This window comes from Perognathus longimembris, chromosome 1, assembly GCF_023159225.1.
Source record: "Perognathus longimembris pacificus isolate PPM17 chromosome 1, ASM2315922v1, whole genome shotgun sequence".
Taxonomy (NCBI): Eukaryota; Metazoa; Chordata; class Mammalia; order Rodentia; family Heteromyidae; genus Perognathus; species Perognathus longimembris.
In genome coordinates, this window is record NC_063161.1 from 31121657 (window position 1) to 31143162 (window position 21506).

At 36.8% G+C, this 21506-nt stretch overlaps 1 protein-coding gene across 3 annotated transcripts in view; it reads right to left on the reverse strand.

Annotated features, from left to right (window-relative positions):
• Nav3 (neuron navigator 3) overlaps positions 1-21506 on the reverse strand; it is a 619731-nt gene that overhangs the window by 412298 nt on the left and 185927 nt on the right. For all 3 annotated transcript variants that reach the window (XM_048359143.1, XM_048359134.1, XM_048359124.1), the window contains exon 2: positions 14174-14577. In XM_048359143.1, the coding sequence (XP_048215100.1) occupies positions 14174-14245 (72 nt within the window). In that variant the 5' untranslated portion in view covers positions 14246-14577. The remainder of the gene's footprint in view (positions 1-14173; positions 14578-21506) is intronic.

Below are 21506 nucleotides of genomic sequence, written 5' to 3' on the forward strand. Positions count from 1 at the left end.
CAATATTAGGACTTGAATTCAGAACAGTACTCTTGGCAGGCTTGAGCCAGACAGCGGGTCCTTTTAATTTCAGTTACTCTTTTAATAGGGTCTCTTATCTTTTGTTTATGTTTATCTGGATGATGATGATCATATTTAGACTTCCCAGAGGGCTGGGATGACCAGAAGATGCTAGCTAGCATGCCAATATTGTATTCCTTGAGGTGGGTATTTTACTAACTTTCTTGCCTGCACTGGCACTGAACTGTAATCTTCCTATCTTTACACGGTGAGTAGTTAGTATTATGCTTGTTTTTAGGAGACATCAGAACTAGATACATGAACAATGAGAAGGAGCTTTACATGCAAAACAGAACCGTAAGTATTCTAGGCAGAAAGAGTGACTGGTTTGAAGGTTCTAAGTTGAGAAACCACAGGCTTTAAGAAAAAAAAATAAGGGACAGGCTTCCAATATATGGGCAAGAATGAAAGTGAGGGTTTGCAGGAGCTATGATGAGAGAAAATGGATCATGCAGAAAACCCTGGACCATATTACAAGGTTCAGATTAGATTGCAACTGCACTGGATTGTTACTGTAGAGTTTTAGGCAGGCAAGTGATAAGTATGATGCACTGTATATTTTAAGCATGATTGCCTTAGCCAGAAACGCATGGTTGTGCTAATTTGGTACCTGAAAATGTATATGGAAGGAATTTGTAAAATAACAAATTCTATAAATTACTACATTTTATTTATTTAATGGAAAAACATTTTTATTTATCACTATTTTGTAACTTTCCTCCAAAGCAATACTGGAATCATTCCATTCATTTCTAATTACATAAAAAGAATTTTCAAAGCAAAGCAAACTAAGACCTTAATTATGAAGCTCATGTTGATTTAAAAGTGTTACCCTAAATTCTTTATCAATGTTAATTAGAAAACAGCATGTACATACAAGGTGTTGTTTGTCTGTTATTCACTAACAGTACAATTTGCCAATTTGAATAACTGTTGAGACAGGCCTTATGAAGATAGAATGAGGCAAAACTACACCATTGTTTAATCAAGCATTGATTATGTGTTTGAGGGAGAACATCTAATTCTGATGATGAATATAGTGTAAAAAATGAACTGCCAGGAGCAAAACTTGAGATATTTGCAGGAGTGTCTTTGTGATTTCTGTTACATTCCTAAGAAACAGGCTGGTCTCAGAGCTACATGTGCATATTTTAATGAGTATCCTAGAGCATTTGAGAAAAACATCAACATTAGGAAAATATATTTGCATGGGTACTTGCACTTTGAAATGTTTTTCAAAAAGAAAATCATAAAGCCATCTATATAGAACACAATTTTCACCTTTGTATTACAGCACAAACACAGCCTGTAAACTAAATCCATGAATGGGCACGGTTCTATTTTCTTTTTAAAACTCTCTCAGCAAATGGCCCTGAGATGTCCAGCAATCTCACCTCTCTGACAGACTCTGTTCCCTTATTTCCACTATGCTGAACAAATACAAAATGTGAATATAGTCCAATAGAGCATCCTGCCTCACTCCAGGAAAGCAAAGTGGCTCACATATACGCATGTATTCACATGTGTCGCTGGCACTGCTAGGAGACCTGGAAGCCAAGCTTTGAGCTTATTTGATGTCTCCTGGGATGGCGAAAGTTGAGGTTACACATGGTGCTACCTGTGTGCACTGATAACCATTTTTCTTTGGATAGTCTAACAAATTTAAATATACATTGTGTTCTTTATAACACATTTTCCTAACAGTGACACGAAGCTCTCTAATACAATTTCATGAAATCAGCAATCTTTAATAGATGGGGAATCTCAAATCTAAGTTCCCAAGGATGACAAGTGCAATGCGATCAAACCAATTTTAATGTCAACAAAGAATAATTTCCCAAATCTGGATACATTGGTCACAACCTATCAAGGTCAATTTGGAAATTCTCTTGAAGCACTGGCTGAAAGAAAATACTGCTAAAATTTGGATATGGTTTGAGTGTGCCTCCCTCTCCCAAGGATTCTTATATTGACATTTAAACCCAATGGTTAGATATTAAGAGTCCTGGCTAGGGCTAGGGATACTGATGGCTCATGACTATAATCTCAGCGACTCAGCAGGCTGAGATCTGAGGATTGCAGTTCATAGTCAGCCCAGACAGAAAAAGTTCCTGAAACTTATATCTCCACTTAACTATTAAAACGCTGGAAGAGGAGTGGTGGCTCAAGTGATGCAAGTGCTAGTCTTGAATAAAAAAAAAAGCTAAAGCAATTCACAATAGCCAAAATATGGAAAGAACCCAGATGCCCCTCTACAGATGAATGGATCCAAAAAATGTGGTACCTATACACAATGGAATACTATATAGCAATTAGAAATGATAAAATATTGGTATTCGCAGCAAAATGGTCAGAACTTGAACAAATAATGTTGAGTGAGACAAGCCTAGAACACAGAGAACTTTGGTCTCCTTGATATATGACTGTTGGGGGGGGGGGGGGTGATGGTATTTCCACAGGTTTGGGTCAGCGACCTTACATTATGTATCTAAAACCAAACAACTACTAAACATAAAAAGGTCTAAAATAGACCTCTCAGTGGATCACAATAGCTCAACAGCTATGTATATATAATCATATAAGACAAGGATAAGCAAACTCTATTCTTGACATTATATTTAAAGTTCTAGGTGAATTTCCTTTGGCGTATGCCACGTGGCTACTGTATATGATTTTGGTACACTGGGTATTGTATATTGCCTACCTGATCTAGGGAAGGGAAAGAAAAACGAAGGTGTAAGATATCACAAGAAATGTACTCACTGCCCTATTGTGTAACTGTACCCCTTTTGCACAACACCTTGTCAACAAAATTTAATTAATAAAAAAACTCAGATTTTCAAAAAAAAATGCTAAAGGACCTGAGTTCAAGCCCCACATACCACACACACGCACGCACGCACACGCGTGTGCGAAGAGTAGAAATTTAAGAACACTATAGTATATATTTAGAGATTTAGAGTAGACTTGTATGAATGAATTCTCCAGAAGAGACAAGCACCTGTAACACATGCAGTTCTCACCACTGGCATATCTGAGGCCATCTCAGGACTTCGCTAGCAGAACAGCATTCACTACAGGTGGCCGCTCAGCCTTGCACTGCCAGAACTAAACTATGAGCCAAATTAAAACTCTTTTCTTTACAATTTACCCAGACTGTGGTATCACAGAAAGTGAACTAATAGTGTGTACCATACTCTGATTCATTAACATAAAATTCCAACCGAAAACCGAGAAAGACCTATGAATTTACATCTCTTGAAGTTGATTTTTGACATTACATTAATAAATTAGATATTATTAAGGAAGGAAGATACCAATATGTAATTTCCATACACATAGAAAGCATGCACAAACGGATGAAAATAAAATGATAGGCCATTAAGCAAAACAGAGATGCAATCTGATGTGTCACATATTGGATAAGTCCTTGTCCCATTACATGACATAACAAGTATCTGGTCGACGGATGGCAGGAAAGGCAAAGAAAAGTGTATTGTAACTATAGACATGATTAGGTAGGAGGCTCCCTTGTTGAGCAAGAAAAAACTAGTGGGTACAAATGAATAAATCCATTAGTAATAAAGACAGCAAATCATTTTATTGTCCCTAGAAGGAACTCCAAAAGTTCACAAAAATCCACACCGGTTTCATCCAAAATATTTTATCACTTAAATCTGTGCACAATTCTTACACCCATGATACTATTTTCAAATACATTATGCTGTAGTAGATATAAGAGCAGTATGACTAATCTGAGTGGACCAAAACCCTTTCTATCTCTCTCTCTAAATCTCTGACTTAATAATGGGAGTTGGCTAGTCTGCTGGAAGACTACAAATGACACGCAGAGACCTGTGAGTATTCTGTTCAACATAAAATGGCCAAGAACCCATGTACTGGACATTGAAAAACTATCAGCATGTAAGATTACACATATGAAATTGATTCCAGAGAATAGAACACAGTATACTTTTATTAATTTTTAACACTTTATACTCCATGTCAAGAAGTATTTTAAAGAGGAGAGCCTGACAGGAAGGAAAACTTGAGCATGAAGAACTGCTCTAAAAAACTAGTAAAATAACAACTAGTATAAAATATTGATTTTTATTGCAGTAATCCTTGGACATAACATTCCCACATTTAAGTTGAGGAACAATTAAATTGCTCTTTTGTAAGACATACAAAAGGCTGGATGCACATAAGTCAAGATAACACATTACTATATGTGCATATCTTCATATATGTATATATATGCATACTTGCGAAAGAGATTTTGTGATTGGTTTTAAAGTCTGTTGTTGAAAATTCAGTGTATATTCTGTGCATATATCAGGTGCCAAATCCTACTGTCAATCCCAGGCCAATCAAAAGCCCAGCTACTGTAGCTGAAAGGCGAAGAGCTGCCCTGACTCAGATTCCCACAACTCCTCAAAAACCCTCTAAGCCTCCTTGATCCCCATGTTACCTTAAGGTGGAGGCTCAAGCTTGCAGAAATAGGGCAGGTGAACTATTGATATGCTACCAAAGACCTGGACAGCAAGAATCACAGATTCTCAACAAAATATTGTTCATGTTGTGTAAATATTTTCAAACATACAGAAAGCTCTACTTTTTTTTTCCTACAGTGGGCACCTATATGTTGGAGTCAATAATTAACATTTTATCTTACTTGGTTTAATACATTTTTCTTACACATTTTTCAGTATCCTTTCCCCTCCTCCGGGAATGGAAGAGATTAAAAAAATATATTGCTCATATGAGAAATCTTCATTTTCAATGTTCTTTCCTCTCGAAAATCAAACTTCACAATAATGATTAGGAAGTAGGGAATAAATCTGTATTTAGCATAGTTCATGAGCTCAAGAGAAACGTAAGCGGTAAATCACCTGACCAGCAACTGTGAATTGCTAGTTATAACACAAGTACCACAAAATATTAAAAATTTTAAAATATGCTGTGAATTACGGTTCACCTTATACTTATCAATATGGCATAGGCATAAAGTAGTTGGATATAAATCTAAGGAATTATCCTGAGAAATAATGTTTTTAAACACACAGAATTATCTTTTGACTGGCTAAAGAGCCAAGCTTTAGTCCGATCAAAAAGACATTGCTTACATGACATATTCTGAACACTATCTCTGTTGACTTCTCTCAAGAAATTAACAGTCTTGGACATTTCCTAAAAGGAATCTTTAAGAATCAGTTCATTATATACTAGGAATAAAATATTCAAGAGTCATAATCAAATTCTCTATGGAAGAGAACCAAAACATTTTGTCCATCCTATCCTACTGTTAATAAGTAATTTATGGTTGCTCTCTAGCAGGCAGTTTGTTATCAATAGAAACAAATCTAACACATGAGCCCATTTCCAGCTTGTCTAACTTCTTTTTTTTTGGCCAGTCCTGGACCTTGAACTTAGGGCCTGAGCACTGTCCCTGGCTTCCTTTTGCTCAAGGCTAGCACTCTGCCACGTGAGCCACAGCGCCACTTCTGGCCGTTTTCTGTATATGTGGTGCTGGGGAATTGAACCCAGGGCCTCATGTATACGAGGCAAGCTCTTTGCCACTAGGCCATATCCCCAGCCCTTGTCTAACTTCTTTTAGTTTTCCATCCTTGTTCTTGTTTCCTACTCCCTTCTAGTGCCAATTCCATTCTGATTTTCTGATTAGTCTAAAACATTTGGCCCTTGGAAATGAGCATATGTCTATTTTCTTGATCTTGACAGCCAAACCTTTCAAGATATAACTGTATGCACTCACGGGTTCGTACTGACTTGGATACCTCCCAGGTAGCTTTCCCAAATTGTTCTAAATAGCTATACTCACCTGGGGCCTCAAGAGAGGCAACTGGACACAGTTGAAGTACTGTCTTTACATGATTATGTGATGTTTAGGTGAATATGTACTTATGCTTAAATGGATAAAATGTCTAGCTTCTTTAAAATCCAAATCTAAGAAACTGACAATGATGTGGTTGGCCATTCAAAAGAAGCCACAAAAATTACAATATATTTGAAGAAAGTTATATATGTATGTGTGTGTATATATATATACATAATACACGAATTAATAAATAAGCCATGTGCAGAGAGATGGTAGCAAATTTGTACACTGTTTTAGTCCATATTTTTGTATTGATGATATGTATATATTTTTCCAACACATGTCATAAAACTTAGTCGAGTTACTCCTTTAATACCCATTAATATCCCAACACCATTCTTTAATGAAATAGAGGAAGCAATCCAGAAATTCATATGGAACAATAAAAGACCTAGAATAGCAAAAACACTCCTAAGCAGAAAGAACAGTGCTGGAGGAATTACAATACCCAACTTCAAGCTGTATTATAAAGCTATAGTGTGGGGATGCTGGCCGGACATGTAGAGGGGCGGTCCCCGATCGACCACCCTTCTTCCCGCCTTGGGAGCAAATGGCCGGAAGCCACTCCTACCCCTCCCGGGTCCGGAACCGGAAGGAGTAGTTCTGGCTTGGCCTGCCTCCCATCTCAATTTCAGGCCCACGTGGATGCCTCCAAGATGGCGCCGCCGGTGCCAAGGGGCGGTCCTATTGGGGCATGACGTCAGCCCATGGGGGGAGTCCCAGGTGCCACTCTGACCGAGACAGCCCAGTTCAGCCAATTAGCGAAGCCCACCTTCCCGCCTTACCCACCACAATAAAAACCTTCCCCCGCCCCTTGGGTGGTGAGTTCGGTTCATAACCTCAGACCGTCTCCCTGGAGTCTCTCTTTCTCTGCGCCGATCATCGACACGTGAGGAGGGGCAGGGACGGGGGGCTTCAGTAGTTCACTCTCCTCGGCTAAACGCAGACCAGCGAGAGCATTCCCTCATCTTCTGCGGGCGGAAGATAAGGTCGAGTGCTCTCTCGTAGTGTTTTGAGGTTCGGACCATTCTCCCCGAGAACTTGGGGAGAAAGGGATCGTTCAGATCCCAACACTATAGTAATAAAAACAGCTTGGTATTGGCACCGGAACAGGCCTGAAGACCAATGGAACAGAATTGAAGACCCAGAATTAAACCCACAGAACTATGCCTACTTAATCTTTGATAAAGGAGCTAAAACAATAGTATGGAAGAAAGATAGCCTCTTTAACAAATGGTGCTGGCAAAACTGGCTCAACACATGCAACAAACTAAAACTAGATCCTTATATATCACCCTGCACCAAAATCAATTCCAAATGGATTAAAGACCTTGAAATCAAAACAGGCACCCTGAAGACACTAAAGGAAGGAGTAGGAGAAACACTTGGGCTCCTTGGCACACGACAGAACTTCCTTAACAAAGACCCTGAAAGGCTACAAATCAAAGAAAGGTTGGACAAATGGGACTGCATCAAACTCCAGAGCTTCTGCACGGCAAAGGACATAGCTCTCAAGATAAACAGAAAGCCCACAGACTGGGAGAAGATCTTTACCGGACATTCAACAGACAAAGGCCTCATCTCTAAAATATATGCAGAACTAAAAAAATTACCTTCTTCCAAAACAAAACTGCAAAGAACCAATAGCCCCCTCATCAAGTGGGCTAAAGACTTACAAAGAAACTTCTCTGATGAGGAAATGAGAATGGCCAATAGACATATGAAAAAATGCTCTACATCACTGGCCATAAAGGAAATGCAAATCAAAACAACATTGAGATTCCATCTCACCCCAGCAAGAATGTCATATATCAAGAAAACTAATAATAACAATTCGAGAGACACAGGGTAAAAAAAGAGAAATAACTACAAAAGCAATACTTGCAAAACTGTTTGGTGTAAGTGAACTGAACACCTGGGGGGGGGGGAGGGAAAGCGGGGGAGGGAGGAGGGCATGAGGGACAAGGCAACAAACAGTACAAGAAATGTATCCAATGCCCAACGTATGATACTGTAACCTCTCTGTACATCAGTTTGATAATAAAAATTTGAGAAAAAAAAAGTTGTTTTGTTAGTTTTCAATATGCTAATTTCAAAATATAGTAACAACTAGAATTCTTGTGTTCATATCAAGCCATGAAAAGGAATTTATGAAGAAATAGGAATTAAAACATATTTATATATTAATAGTGATTATGATTCTTATCAAGATCAGAATGACAATGTTACTAACAGTTTACTACAAATTTTGTCTTCCAAAAGTTAAAAAAAATATGTATCTCAGCTAGGAATGTGGCTTAGTTTTAGCGTGCTTGCCTAGCATGCCTAAAGCGCTGGGTTTGATTCCTCAGTATCAATTAAACAGAAAATGCTGGAAGTGGCTCTGTGGCCCAAGTAGCAGAGTGTGATCCTTGAGGAAAAGCAACTCTGGGACAGTGACTAGGCCCTGAGTTCAAGCCCCAAGGCCAAAAATTAGGTAGATAGCCCTATTCATTTTATGTAAATGAAAACATAGAGTCATTCAATACTTTGATATTTAATTCCAATAATCAGGGAGAAATATATGAAATCATCCAGAGAAAGAAATAAAGCTATGAAATATACTGATACACTATTTGCTTTTTCCTGTTTTCCAAGGCCTATAAACATAAAAATATCTGTACAATCAAATAAGATGAGCTATATAAGCCTTAAGACGTCTATTCGAATAGCATCTATTTGCTATGTTGGAAGGGGCTTAAAAAGATCATTTCATCTAAGCCATGAGCTGAGAACATAGTTTCTAGGATCATTTCTAATAAGAAAAAGAAATCCAGTTCATACATAGAGATTTTCAGGAAAAGTATCTCAGAGATTCCAAATTTGTGTTATAACATTGTAAACCATGTTTCAAAACTGAAAGGTGAATAATCAGTAATTGGTTATCAGTTTTGCTGAAAAGTAAATTAAAAATCAATTCACATCAGCATGCTTTGAAATGAAATGACCAATAACTGATGTGCTTTTATTTCAGTATACTGATTCTCCCTCATGATCCTTTTTTTTTTTTTTTTTTTTTTTTGGCCAGTCCTGAGCCTTGGACTCAGGGCCTGAGCCCTCCCTGGCTTTCTTTTTGCTCAAGGCTAGTACTCTGCCACTTGAGCCACAGCGCCACTTCTGGCCATTTTCTATATATGTGATGCTGGGGAACTGAACTCAGGGCTTCATGTAGAGGAGGCAAGCATTCTTGCCACTAGGCCATATTCCCAGCTCCCTCATGATACTTTTAACACATTTCACACACTAATGTAAAAGAAGTGAGATAGATTTATAAAAAATTAAGCATCATTTAATGAAACATCCTTCAGAAAAAGTCAAAGAACTGAAGGTTTAATTTATCTTCACTCAAGCCTTCTCTCTTTAGCAGCTTACCCTCATAGTTTTCCTTAAGAAGACATATCTTTAATTAGTTCCCAACATAAGTAATTTCAAGTAGTTCACAGCATCTGTGAGAATAATTCCAATATGCTTCATGAAGCTTATAGGTGCCATTCTACCACTATCACTTTAAGAAAATGCAACAGCAAATGTGAATCTTAAAAAGACAACACACTAAAAGCATAGTGAGTTAAAATTAGGCTACTGTGAAATCATTTTTAAGTTATTCTTTTCTTAAAAGAACTGACAAGCCTAAAAGGGCAAATTATTTTAGAAAAATGATTACAAAAGCACAACATGTTTATATGGAGCTATGGGCACCTGGGAAGTACTGCTGGTTGATGTCAATGCAGAGAATGCATTACGGTTCTCTATGAATAGGAATTGGTGATGTACTCATTGTTATTTGCAGATTATGCTTTTTCCCTAACCACTTACTCAAATTCCATTTTAAAGTTGAAACACCAGAGGAAGCTCATAAAATAATGGGATTCATTTTTCCAAACTATTATTTTTACCTTCTACTAATTAATAAAACAAAAAAATCACTGTACATGATCCTCCATACTTCAATTGGTTGAGGCCGCTTGAAGTAACTGTGCTATTACAGAAAGAACAAAGATGAAGCATTGGCATTTATCTTGAAATTTTTACAACAAGGTATAATCTGCCTTTGTAAACACATAGTTCCAGCATGTAAAACAGAGAGTTTTAATCTTAAACATTTCCATTCTATATATTTAATGTCTTCCTCCCTTTCTAATTAAGAGAAAGGAGCAACCAATTCATTCCAACAGGCCATTGAGTATTTATTGCAAGTGACTGTCACGATTTTGAAATTTGTATCCAGCTACCATTTTAGTACTGGCTAGTAAACTGTTGACTTTGACAAATACTTGCATTTAATATATAAAATATTCATAGAGCAATAAAATAGTATCCCAGGGTTGTCTGAATTGTAAACTGTTGTGATTAGATTGACAGTAAAATCTACTAAGCTCTGCTTCGCACCTCAAGGTCACATCTAATTATATGCTAGTGGCATTTGTACCTACTGAGCCTTTACTGTCCCCAGGGGTTTGTAGAAATATTCTCACTAGGCAATAAAAATGAATTGAAAACAAAATTCGAGCATCTTTGGCACCAACATGCAACCAAGGTAGCAAACCTAAAGGTTTCAAAATAAAACACCTCATTATGGGCATTCATGAAGGTTGAGATGTGATCATTTGCCCATCTGGGGAAACCTAGAAACTAAATGACAAGAGCAGGCCTAAAGGCCAATATGTACTGAAAGATCTACTACTAATAATTTTTTAAAAGATCATAATGAATTGGGGGTAGAGCTGAGATATAAAACTCCTGTCTATCATACTCAATCAAGGCCCTGGGTCCTATCATCATACCTCAAAATAATCACAAGATTAAAGTAGGCAACTGAATTTCACCTAGTCCTACAGTCATCCAAGTTGCTTTGTGATTTTTATGAAGTATTCTCTGTAACTTAAGAAGATCCTTAGATGGATTTTCTTCAACTCCTATAAGATACACATCTGGTTTATCTACACTGAAGAGCAATTTACATAGGGACTTGCAGCTATGATAGCTTGCATCTGTCAGGTTTGTTTCTCTTTCACACTGAATGAATTCACTCCACACTACCAATAAAGTCTTCCTTAAAAGTAATACAATAGTTTAATTTTAGATGTATTCTTGAAGAACATATATACCATTTTTTTACAGAACTCAATTATTTTTCATTTCTATCTCTTAAGGAAGTAAAAATCAACTTTTACCCTTATAGGAAGACACTAGCCTAGTTAAACTAACATGGAAGGGACAAGGCATATCCATAACACATAGTAATTATCTCTTCTCTGACCTTCATATATCACTCAATACACCACTAACTCCCAACACAGAGTATAATAAAGCACAAACACACTTGTTTTGCAATTAAAAACAAAGGCCAGCGAGATATTTAGAGTTAACAAGAGTTCCATTGTAAAGTTGCTGGAATAGTTTCCTGTATTCAATCAACTTCAAAATACCTTGCTGTGAGTTGTATAATGATACACTAAATACGGTTGAACGAAGACTCTTTGTTCAGTAAATAGTAAATTCCTTCATTTCTGAATGAGGGCATGGGTTAGGAGAATGCATTTTACTTCAATGTGAAACACAATGTAATAGCCACAACATGAAACAGTGTGTTGATTATACTAACCCATCTTGAAGAAATATAAACACAAATTAATTACATGAATGACTTATGCTACTAGAAAGTATAAAGTGATAGAGCTATTTCCAGAGCATATCGTGTCAATATGTATGATGCTACATTTCACATTTCCCTTAAATAAACTCGTAACAGTGACAATGAAACTAGATGTCCTTATGAAGACAATTAACAAATTTGAATTTGAATTCCCTCTATTTACCTACCAACTTACCTACTGATTTTTCCTCTGCCAATTGCTTGCTATCAATATACTTTTTAAATCTATGTATATTTATCTGTGTATATCTGTTTATCTATTTGTCTATCATCTATTTATGCCTATATATGGCTATCTTTCTATCATCTATCCATCCTTCCTTTCATGGTATCAATGGAATCAAATTTAAAATGTCCGCATCTCCCCATGGAGGAGAAAGTGAGGCCACAGTGAGAGCAGAATCTTCCTGTAACACTAAGATGTTTCAATTTTCCCACAGAGTATGCCTCCCTCTGTGTTTCCCCCCAAATCCATTAGAAGTAGTGCATTATTTATGTACTGAACAAGTTTCTGTGAACTGTCTTAGAAAATGAAGCATGGTTATAGACTATTGTTTAAAGTTCCACACAAGGAATTTGGAGTATGACTTGAAGAATGGATTTTGTTCTTCACCCTTTTGTGTTAGCAGAAAATATTTCTATTCAGGAAATGAAAAGACAGCACCATCAGAGATACTTTTCTTTCCCCAACAGCAACCAACTGCATAGCAGGGTCTCTCACCCAAATTATGCCTTTCTAATACTAAAAGCTTGCCTATCGTCATAAGTCTCTCTTCATCCACACAATTTGGTGGGCAAATTACTATCAGAGTTAGAGATATATAAATGAAATAAACAGAGAAAGATAATTAAATGATTCCATAGTATTTAAGAAACTTTGGGGGCTTAGGATGTATATCAGTGGTAGAGCACTTGCCTAACATGCATGCATTAGTGCATGAGGTCCTGGGTTCAATGCCAAGAACACCCAAAAGAGAAAGAGAAAGGAATGGAACTGAAGAATGTGCTTTAATATGGAAATTTACCTAGGCTTTCTTTTGAGTTCACCCCCTACTGACCTCAGGATCCAAAGCAATGGCACCTGGCCATCTATAACACAAACAGATGTAAGTATCACACTTATTTTTGTGAAATTTATATCCTCATTGAAGCAAAAATATCTCCATATGCCTTGGGTTTTACCATGCACAATATTTCCTGATATTTACATATTTCACATAAATACAATCAATGAACCACACTGGGCATAAATTATCTATTTCTGCTTCTATTAATAGCAAAAGGATCACAGTAGCTATGATCTAGGAGCATAGATCAAAACCAAACAACATTAATAAGATATATATTTAGCCAGTCTGGGGACTTGGACTCAGGGCCTGACCACTGTCCCTACCTTCTTTTTGCTCAAGGCTAGCACTCTACCACTTGAGCCACAGTGCCACTTCTAACCATTTTCTATATAGGTGGTGCTAGAGAATAGAACCCAGGGCTTCATGTATGTGAGACAAGCACACTACCACTAGGGCATATTCCCAGACTTCCACAAATCTTTTAAACTTCTTGCCTCAAAAACTATAAAAAGGCTGGTTTCCTCCTGGGATATGCCAAGTTCCTAGCAAACAAAATTTCTAAGAGAGATGTCAAATTAAACTCTACTTGTGTTCCTTTGCTGTACATCTACTTATAAACCTCCTTTCAGTTTTCTCAGAAATCCTTGCTTATGTGCCTTAGCTATTGGGCCTTCTATACTAAGAGATTCAGTGAGAATATTCCACAGGCTAGCAAATTTCATCATGAAACTGTGGCTTTCTCTCCAGGGTACCATGCCTGACCCTTGAGATAAGTGCTCTTTATATGGTTCTCACTACAGTGCAGTTGTTTAGCAAGTAAGCATGTGGGAAAAGTAGAAAAATGACCCTTAAATCTAGTACTCAGTATTCAATCCCCAGCTTCTTACTTGAAAACTCTTGACTCTCACTGTTTTCAGAAAATGTTGTCAACCTCCTTTCTTTGTATTTGTCATTAGCTCCATTAACATTACCTGCAAATAGCCAAACGCAGACTTAGAGATGCCCCATTTTCAGGTCAGCTGCAGAAGTATGAAGGCCAAAAGTGATATGACATGCCTCAAAGATAAGAAATGTTCCTAACAGCCGCAAGGCTGATGCTCTCATTTCAGATGAGCTTTAACTTGCCCCACTATTCTGGAGAAGTCTATGATTCATGCCTCTCACTGGATCTCAAAGAACTGTCCAGATCAGGTCAACTCAGGTCACTAGCACAAGTAAGCAGACGTACTTCAACCTTTACCAGTTGGAGCAAAGGATAATTCACAAAACTCTAGACACAAAATTATCCATTGGTGACATAACCCAGACCCACAGCAACATTTATTACACACAAGAATAATGTCCCATGAAATCTTATGTTATTTAATCTCATAAAGCACATTCACCTTGCATTTATAAAATTCCCTTAATGCATACACAGAAATGAAGCAAAAGGAAATGTATTGGCCTTACCTTCTTCTGGTCTTCTAGCTTGTGACTCACTGGATTCTTCCCATGTCTGCTCATTTCTGAAGATAAATCCATCACATTAGGTTGTTGTCCTTCAAAGTAGAATATCTTCAAAACAGCAGCAAGCTAATCCAAGATACAATCACGAGGAAACACTGGCACATGATATTTCCCATCACACACCATCTCCAAACTTCACTAACTCCAAGGAATGATTTAAAAACCCGTTGACTGAATGAAAACAATATTGTTTGCAATTCACTGCCACGATCTTCCAAATTATCACATCGTTTTTAAAAATGTTGATGTCTTCTAGGTGAAATATTCATCCAGGAAATGTTCACTCCAACTGCTATCTTTTTCTTTCTTCACAGCTTTCCATTTTAATAAAAAAATTTCGAGTAAACCTGTAAAATAAGGTAAACCTATAAAATAAAATCCATAAAACAAGGCAAAACTGTAAAATAAAAATAATCACACTGTTATTGTTGTGTGTGTGCATATATATACATATATATACACACACGAAAACCACACACAATGACATCAATGAATTCTGACCTGAAAATTTAAAGTTAGAAAAATTGTGAAACCTGATATTTGAATTTTTTTAACAATGGCAACTGATACATGATGTTTGACCCTGTGGCCTTTGAAGTATCAGTTATGCAACAAAACCAAAACCAAATATTAAAACCAGGCATCTATACCAAGTCAAGTTAAAAAGCAATAGGGACCCATACACTGCATCTAATATGTCTGCGTCCCACTCCCTAACTTCAGTATTCATATAATCTCAGGCTGTGATTTTAGACACCCGAGGGCTGCCAGTATGGAAGTTGCTTAGACATCTGTACTTTCTTCATCTCTTCTAGACAGGTGTAATGCAGGAAATCGCAGAAGAGCTGAAACCTCCCTCTAATGCAGAGCTTCACAAACTTATCTGTGTACAGGATTCACCCAACTGCCTCTCTCTATAATACTTTGTGTGTTCTAGCCATAGAGGTTGTATTCTTTTTTTTTTTTTTTGGCCAGTCCTGGGCCTTGAACTCAGGGCCTGAGCACTGTCCCTGGCTTCTTTCGGCTCAAGGCTAGCACTCTGCCACTTGAGCCACAGCACCGCTTCTGGTCGTTTTCTGTATATGTGGTGCTGGGGAATCGAACCTAGGGCCTCGTGTATCCGAGGCAGGCACTCTTGCCACTAGGCTATATCCCCAGCCCGAGGTTGTATTCTTGAACCACTGCCTCTGTATAAAAATTTCTTCTATACAACAGAACAACCACAATCTGAACATGTGAAACCAGAAGAGCCTTACTACCTCAAAAGGCAGTCATTGTCTTGAAGCAATTCTAGCCTTTAAGGCAGTCATTCCCAATTTGGAGAACAAGTCTGCCTTCCTATGCTTTGGTTTATACCTTACTTATTTCTTTATAGTCATCAACTTACATGTAATATGTTTCATTTCTCTTTGATATGATCATGTATGGTCTAGCCAGGTTAATCATTTCATCAAAATTCTTTACCAGCCCATTTGGTTTTTGTTGTTGTTCTACTCTTTTGTTACCTTTTACGTTTTCGCTATTGTTGTTCTTTTCTTTTGTGATAGGATATCACTACTGAGCTTACACTGGCTTTGAACTTGCAACTTCCCTGCTTTGGCTTAAAATACTAGGATTGGACACATGCACCACCATGCTATGCCCATTCACCATATCTTCTATTTTTTATTTCTTCTTTTTTATTATATTTCAGCATTTTTACAAAAAAAGTTGCCATTTAACAAAGCAGTTTATGAATACAATGCATCTTGATCAATATCACCCCATGCAACATTCTCACCCATCTATCCCCTATCCACACTTCCCCTCACTCTTCTTAGTTTCCTAAGATCTTGACTACATTCTCCCCCTCTTCTCTTCATTCATCTCCTTTCCCCCTTTCCCCTTAACCCATCCCCATCTCTTTAAAGTATCTGCTTCCTGGTATTTATTTTGTTAAACTTTGACCTTGCCTTTCTAAGGAATTGCATTATTTGAGTTCTCTCTTGAATCTATCACATTTCAGTTAATATATAGGTATATGTTTGCATACTACCCAAATGTTTTTACTTATAAGTTCATAAGCTAATTATATTTTCCACATTTAAGGGAAAACATACATTCTTTGTCTCTCTGGCCCTAAGAAAATGTGGTATGCATGCACATTATTCTCTTTAGATGAGGCTATGTTTTGCATTGTCCATAGCAAAGGGACAAACATGTGCTTCTCCCTTTAGGGGTTCACCACCAGATCTCACAGCACATGCTTGCTTAAGAAAAAAAAAAAGCAAAATGATAAAGTTTGAAAAAAATCAATTTCAAAACTATACCACCCTCTCTATATTTTTTCCTGTCCAGTCTTTGTTTCTTTCACTGCCTATGTTCTGATGCATAGATATTTCAGTTCGTACACTATGTGAGTGCTGTGTATACAGAAAATGACACAGGCAAAAATAAAACAGGGAACAGGGCCAATTTGAGAAATGGAAAGAAACCAAAGAGCCACTGGAAATTATGTAGAATAGGGCTTGTGACTTTTTTTATAAGTTTGTCATAACTTCAATATTGAAAATAGATAGTAATGATCCAGGCTTGTAGAAGGGATACTTTGTAGACACTAGCACAATCATCTTAGAAATGAAGAATAGCATACGGAATTAGCAGAAGAGTGATGGGACTGGAAAGAATAACTAAACTGAATGATGTATTATTTAAAAGACACAGTTGACAGCATTGGTAATTGAACGAACTCAGATGTATGATTTAAGGGTGCCTGAGCATAAATAATATCATTCACTAAGATTGAAAACTCATGAGAAAATACTTTGAACAAGGAAAAAGATTTTGCAAAGCAAATAAAAATACTCACTGAAAACTTTATTACTAGAAAATTATAAACTAATATCACTGATGAATATAAATGTACAAATCTTAAACAAACATGAATAATACATGAATTCCAAGCCAACATTATCTCAAGAATATAACATTGGTTTAAGATTTAAAAACAAATCTGTGTAATTCACCACACGAACAATAAAAGGAAGAAAAAATATGTTCACCTCTGATGGTGCAGAAACATAATTTGATAAATTAAACATTTGCTCCTAACCCAGAAATATTCACAAATGAAGAAAAGAGGAGAGCATTTCTTTAATCTTCACTTATCAAAAAGTGAACTTGAAGAAAAAAAATTATAGATACTGGTGAAAACTTAAAAACATTTCATTTGACCAGGAACAACACAGTATTATCTGCTAATATAAATTCTACTCTACATTGTATTTAAAATCCTAGTCATGCAGTGAAACAGGAAAAGATTACATCAGGAACAAAGAGGAAAGAGAGAAAAGGAGGCAGGGAGGATACAAATAAATAAAAATTATATTATACTATGTAAAATTAGATAAAATGTTATGATTTATGCAGAAGATAATAATGAATAAAAAAAGCCAGATTACTGAGTGACCTTATAAAGTTTCCTGGACACAAATTCAATATATAAAAATTCTTTCTATTTCCTCATAAAATCCACATTTAGAATATGGAACTTAAATAATAGAAGTTATAATGACATTAAAAAATGATATACCCTGGAATAAATCTCAAAAACTGATAAAAAATTCTTTTGATAAAGCAATAAAATATAAACATTTCAATAATTATATGAATAAATCTCATATTCATAAATTAGAAGATCTCATACTTTAGAATGACAACTCATGCCTGAAGTATTTATAAGCTTAGTGCATTGGCAATGAGAATCTCCAGCTTTCTTTCATAACTTGAGACGATTCTTCTTAAATGCAATAATGTGAAAATGGAAAATACTAAGATAGTCCAAGACACACCAGTTAAGAATCACAAATTGAAGCTATTTCCCCTACCAGATGTTAAAACATACTTTGAGTCAACATTCAATCAAATAGTAAATAATTGAGGCAAAGGGAAACACAACATCATGAAACAGAAAATCCCCACAGTTTTAACAGCCTTACAGCTAACAGCTAACACCACCTGACTCATGATGAACATGGAATTGAAAAGTCATAAAGACTGGCTTTTCCATAAGTGATGCTGGATGATATAGGTAGACAACTGGGGGAAAAAAAGTAAAAATCAGGGCTGGGAATATGGCCTAGTGGTAAGAGTGTTTGACTTGTATACATGAAGCCCTGGGTTCGATTCCCTAGCACCACATATATAGAAAATGGCCAGCAGTGGCGCTGTGGCTCAAGTGGTCGAGTGCTAGCCTTGAGCAAAAAGAAGCCAGGGACAGTGCTCAGGCCCTGAGTGCAAGGCCCAGGACTGGCCAAAAAAAAAAAAGTAAAAATCAGCCTCCACTTCAAACAAATGATCAGTTCCAGGAGGATTATCCATGTGAATGAAAGGTAAAAAAGGCTCCTGAGAGAATTTCTTCATGATCTGCCAAAATAGGAAGGAGATGTTTCCAAAAAGAACACAAAACATGAAAGTGAAATGATAAGTATGATTAAAATTGAGATGTTCATTCATCAGACTACATCACTGAGAAAATACTTGCAAAGAAGCTGTAGAGATGGAACAGCATTGTACCCTGGCTGCTGCTGGTCGGCTGAGTCTATGCAAATGATTTAACTACACAGAATAATGCATACACACATGTACACACAAATGAGTGCAAAGCTGGTTTGCAATACAGTCCACAGGGCAAGCATCTCTGCGCTATTGCCAACCTCCTAGTTGTGACTGTACTACAGTTAGACAAGATGTTAGTTAACATTGCAGAATAAATAAAGGACACCCAGGACTTCTCTGTACATTTTCCCTGACATTTGCTATTAGTCTAAGAGTACTTAAAAATAAAATGTGAGTAAAATAAATGGGATGGAGGGGATTAATTTGTTCAAAGTACACTGTGTGCATGTATGGAAAAATCACAATGGAAATTCTCTTAAGTTACAAATGTGACATCAAGTTACAAATGTAACTTGAGGAAATGTAAATCAAAAATTCAAAAATACAAAAAACATGAGATGAAATGGGGATGTATCATTAAGAATGCTAAATAAAACCACTACATGAGATAAATCTTTTAATCCACCTAACTAAATAAAAAGTGACAAATACCAACTGTCAACATACCATAAAACTAGCCCTGCGAGTCTCAGTGTGAACCAGCACAATTACTTTTGGAGAAAATAGTTGATTATTACCGAGTTTAAAGGCACACATATTTTAATAAAAATCCTACACATTTATACTTCAAAATTATATGTGAAACCAATCAAAAGAGAGAGCCAAGAAATCTTTTCCGAATGTCAAAAACATAAACAAAAACTCAAAACCACACAGAAGTCAATCAACTGTAAATTAAATAAACTTTACAAACTATTCACACAAGCCACGCCTCTAGTCTACTTTTGGGGGTTATATTGGAGTCAGAGTCTCTCAGACTTTCTTCCTAGGCTGACTTTGTGATCCTCTTAATCTTGTGGAGGATTACATGCTTGAGCCATGTGTGCCTGGCTTCAATTATACTAATTATCTGTGTTTCTTAATATTAGAATAAACAATATTTCTGAAAGCCTCATTAATGCTTAATTTTATGCAAGTTTATCCACCTTAAACAAAACCATCCCTAAAGTGCCAAAAGACCCATAAAAGATACACAGCACATAGTGTGTTATGTGCACTCAGTAGTATGCAGGAATTCAAGACAAATTTTACATTCCAGCCCTTGTCCTTACCCAGCCTAAAGTGCAGAAGAGGGTCACATGTAACTACAACTAATATTCAATGGTAAAGATTAATGAAGCCTTAGAAAATCAGTAAGTTAACATGGATCGTACATACATCATACATGTATGTACATGCTGTACATACAGGCCTTTTCATACAGAATAAATTACGTACATAAAACTGAGTATGATTTTAGTTCATTTTGAGTTAAAAAATCACATAGGACATTCTTCCTTTAGAATACAATTGTATTTATTATAAAAAAAACTTTTCCAGAAGTTGTAAATAAGTAGATTTTAAAAGGCTGTTGTCTCTTATAAAGGTACTTGTTAATATATCTTACTAAGTCTTGTCCCTCTTAGGTAATGCAATGAGGTGGGTGTGTTTGGTAGTAAAAGTCCCATCAGTGATATATAAGGAGAGTTAGTTTCCTGAGGGAAAGCTTAAGAGAAGCTTTCTGCATTGCTCAAGCTCACCCCAGAGGGCCCTCCTTCAGACAGAGGATAAAAAAGATTTTTTTCAAAGAGAGATTTTGAAAGGATTCTTTGAAGATGACTTTGGTTGAGTGATAGCAAGGTGTGCTACTTCCAAACTCAGACTCTGTCAGACCAAGGACCACGCACAGAGATTGATTGATGCTCCCTATAGTGAAGGGGACACAGAGATCTCATCACCTGAGCAAGGTGAGATGACCTGAGTAGAGTGAAACTTCTGAAATGTAAGCTGCAGCCCTCACTGACTGCACATCAAAGATATTCAAATCTCATGAATAACATCTGAGATCTGTAATAAGAATGATTGAATTCATTGCATAAAGTTGATTCTGCTAAAGGAATAACTTGTGTACTGGGTATGGTAGGTCAAGCCTATAATGCCAGCCAGTTAAGTGGAAGTCAATGTGCAGACAGCCTAGGCAATAAGTTAGCAAGACCCCATATGAACAAATAAACTGGACACGGTGCTTCATTTCTGTAATCTTCATTAGGCAGGAAGCATATTTAGGAAGATCATGATTTGGGCTGGCCCAAGGGAAAACGTTATGTGAAAAAATATAACTAAAGCAAAAAGGGCTGGAAGCACCGTTCACCTGTTACAGCGCCTGTCTAGTAAGTGAAGCACCAAGCCCATGCATCCTTCCCAACCCAGGAAAGAGTAACTTAACAGTAAGTTCTTCTGATAGAGAAAGTCATGAAAACTGTTGAGAAGAGAAGCTAAAGGGAGATCTATAACATTTACCTTAAGGAGAGGCTACTCAGGTCAAGGAGATGAACAGGGAGTCAGGGGCAACTATAGTAGAATCATCAAAAACTCTCAGAGCTGTAACCATGTGAATTCCTTGAGGAAGGACGACAGCCAAATGTGTACTTATAATACTTGTAATAATAATATAAGACCTCTTTGCCTCCCCTATCTTCCAACAGAGACCTTTTGAGAATGAGTTGGAAGTTAAATAGGAAAGCCTTCTCCAAATAGCACAAATCACCTGGCAAAGGCCACTGGTCTCCTGTAATGATTAGGCCAAGAGGAAAGTTTTCACTAAAGATTCATTTATAAATATATTGGAGTAAATGTGAAA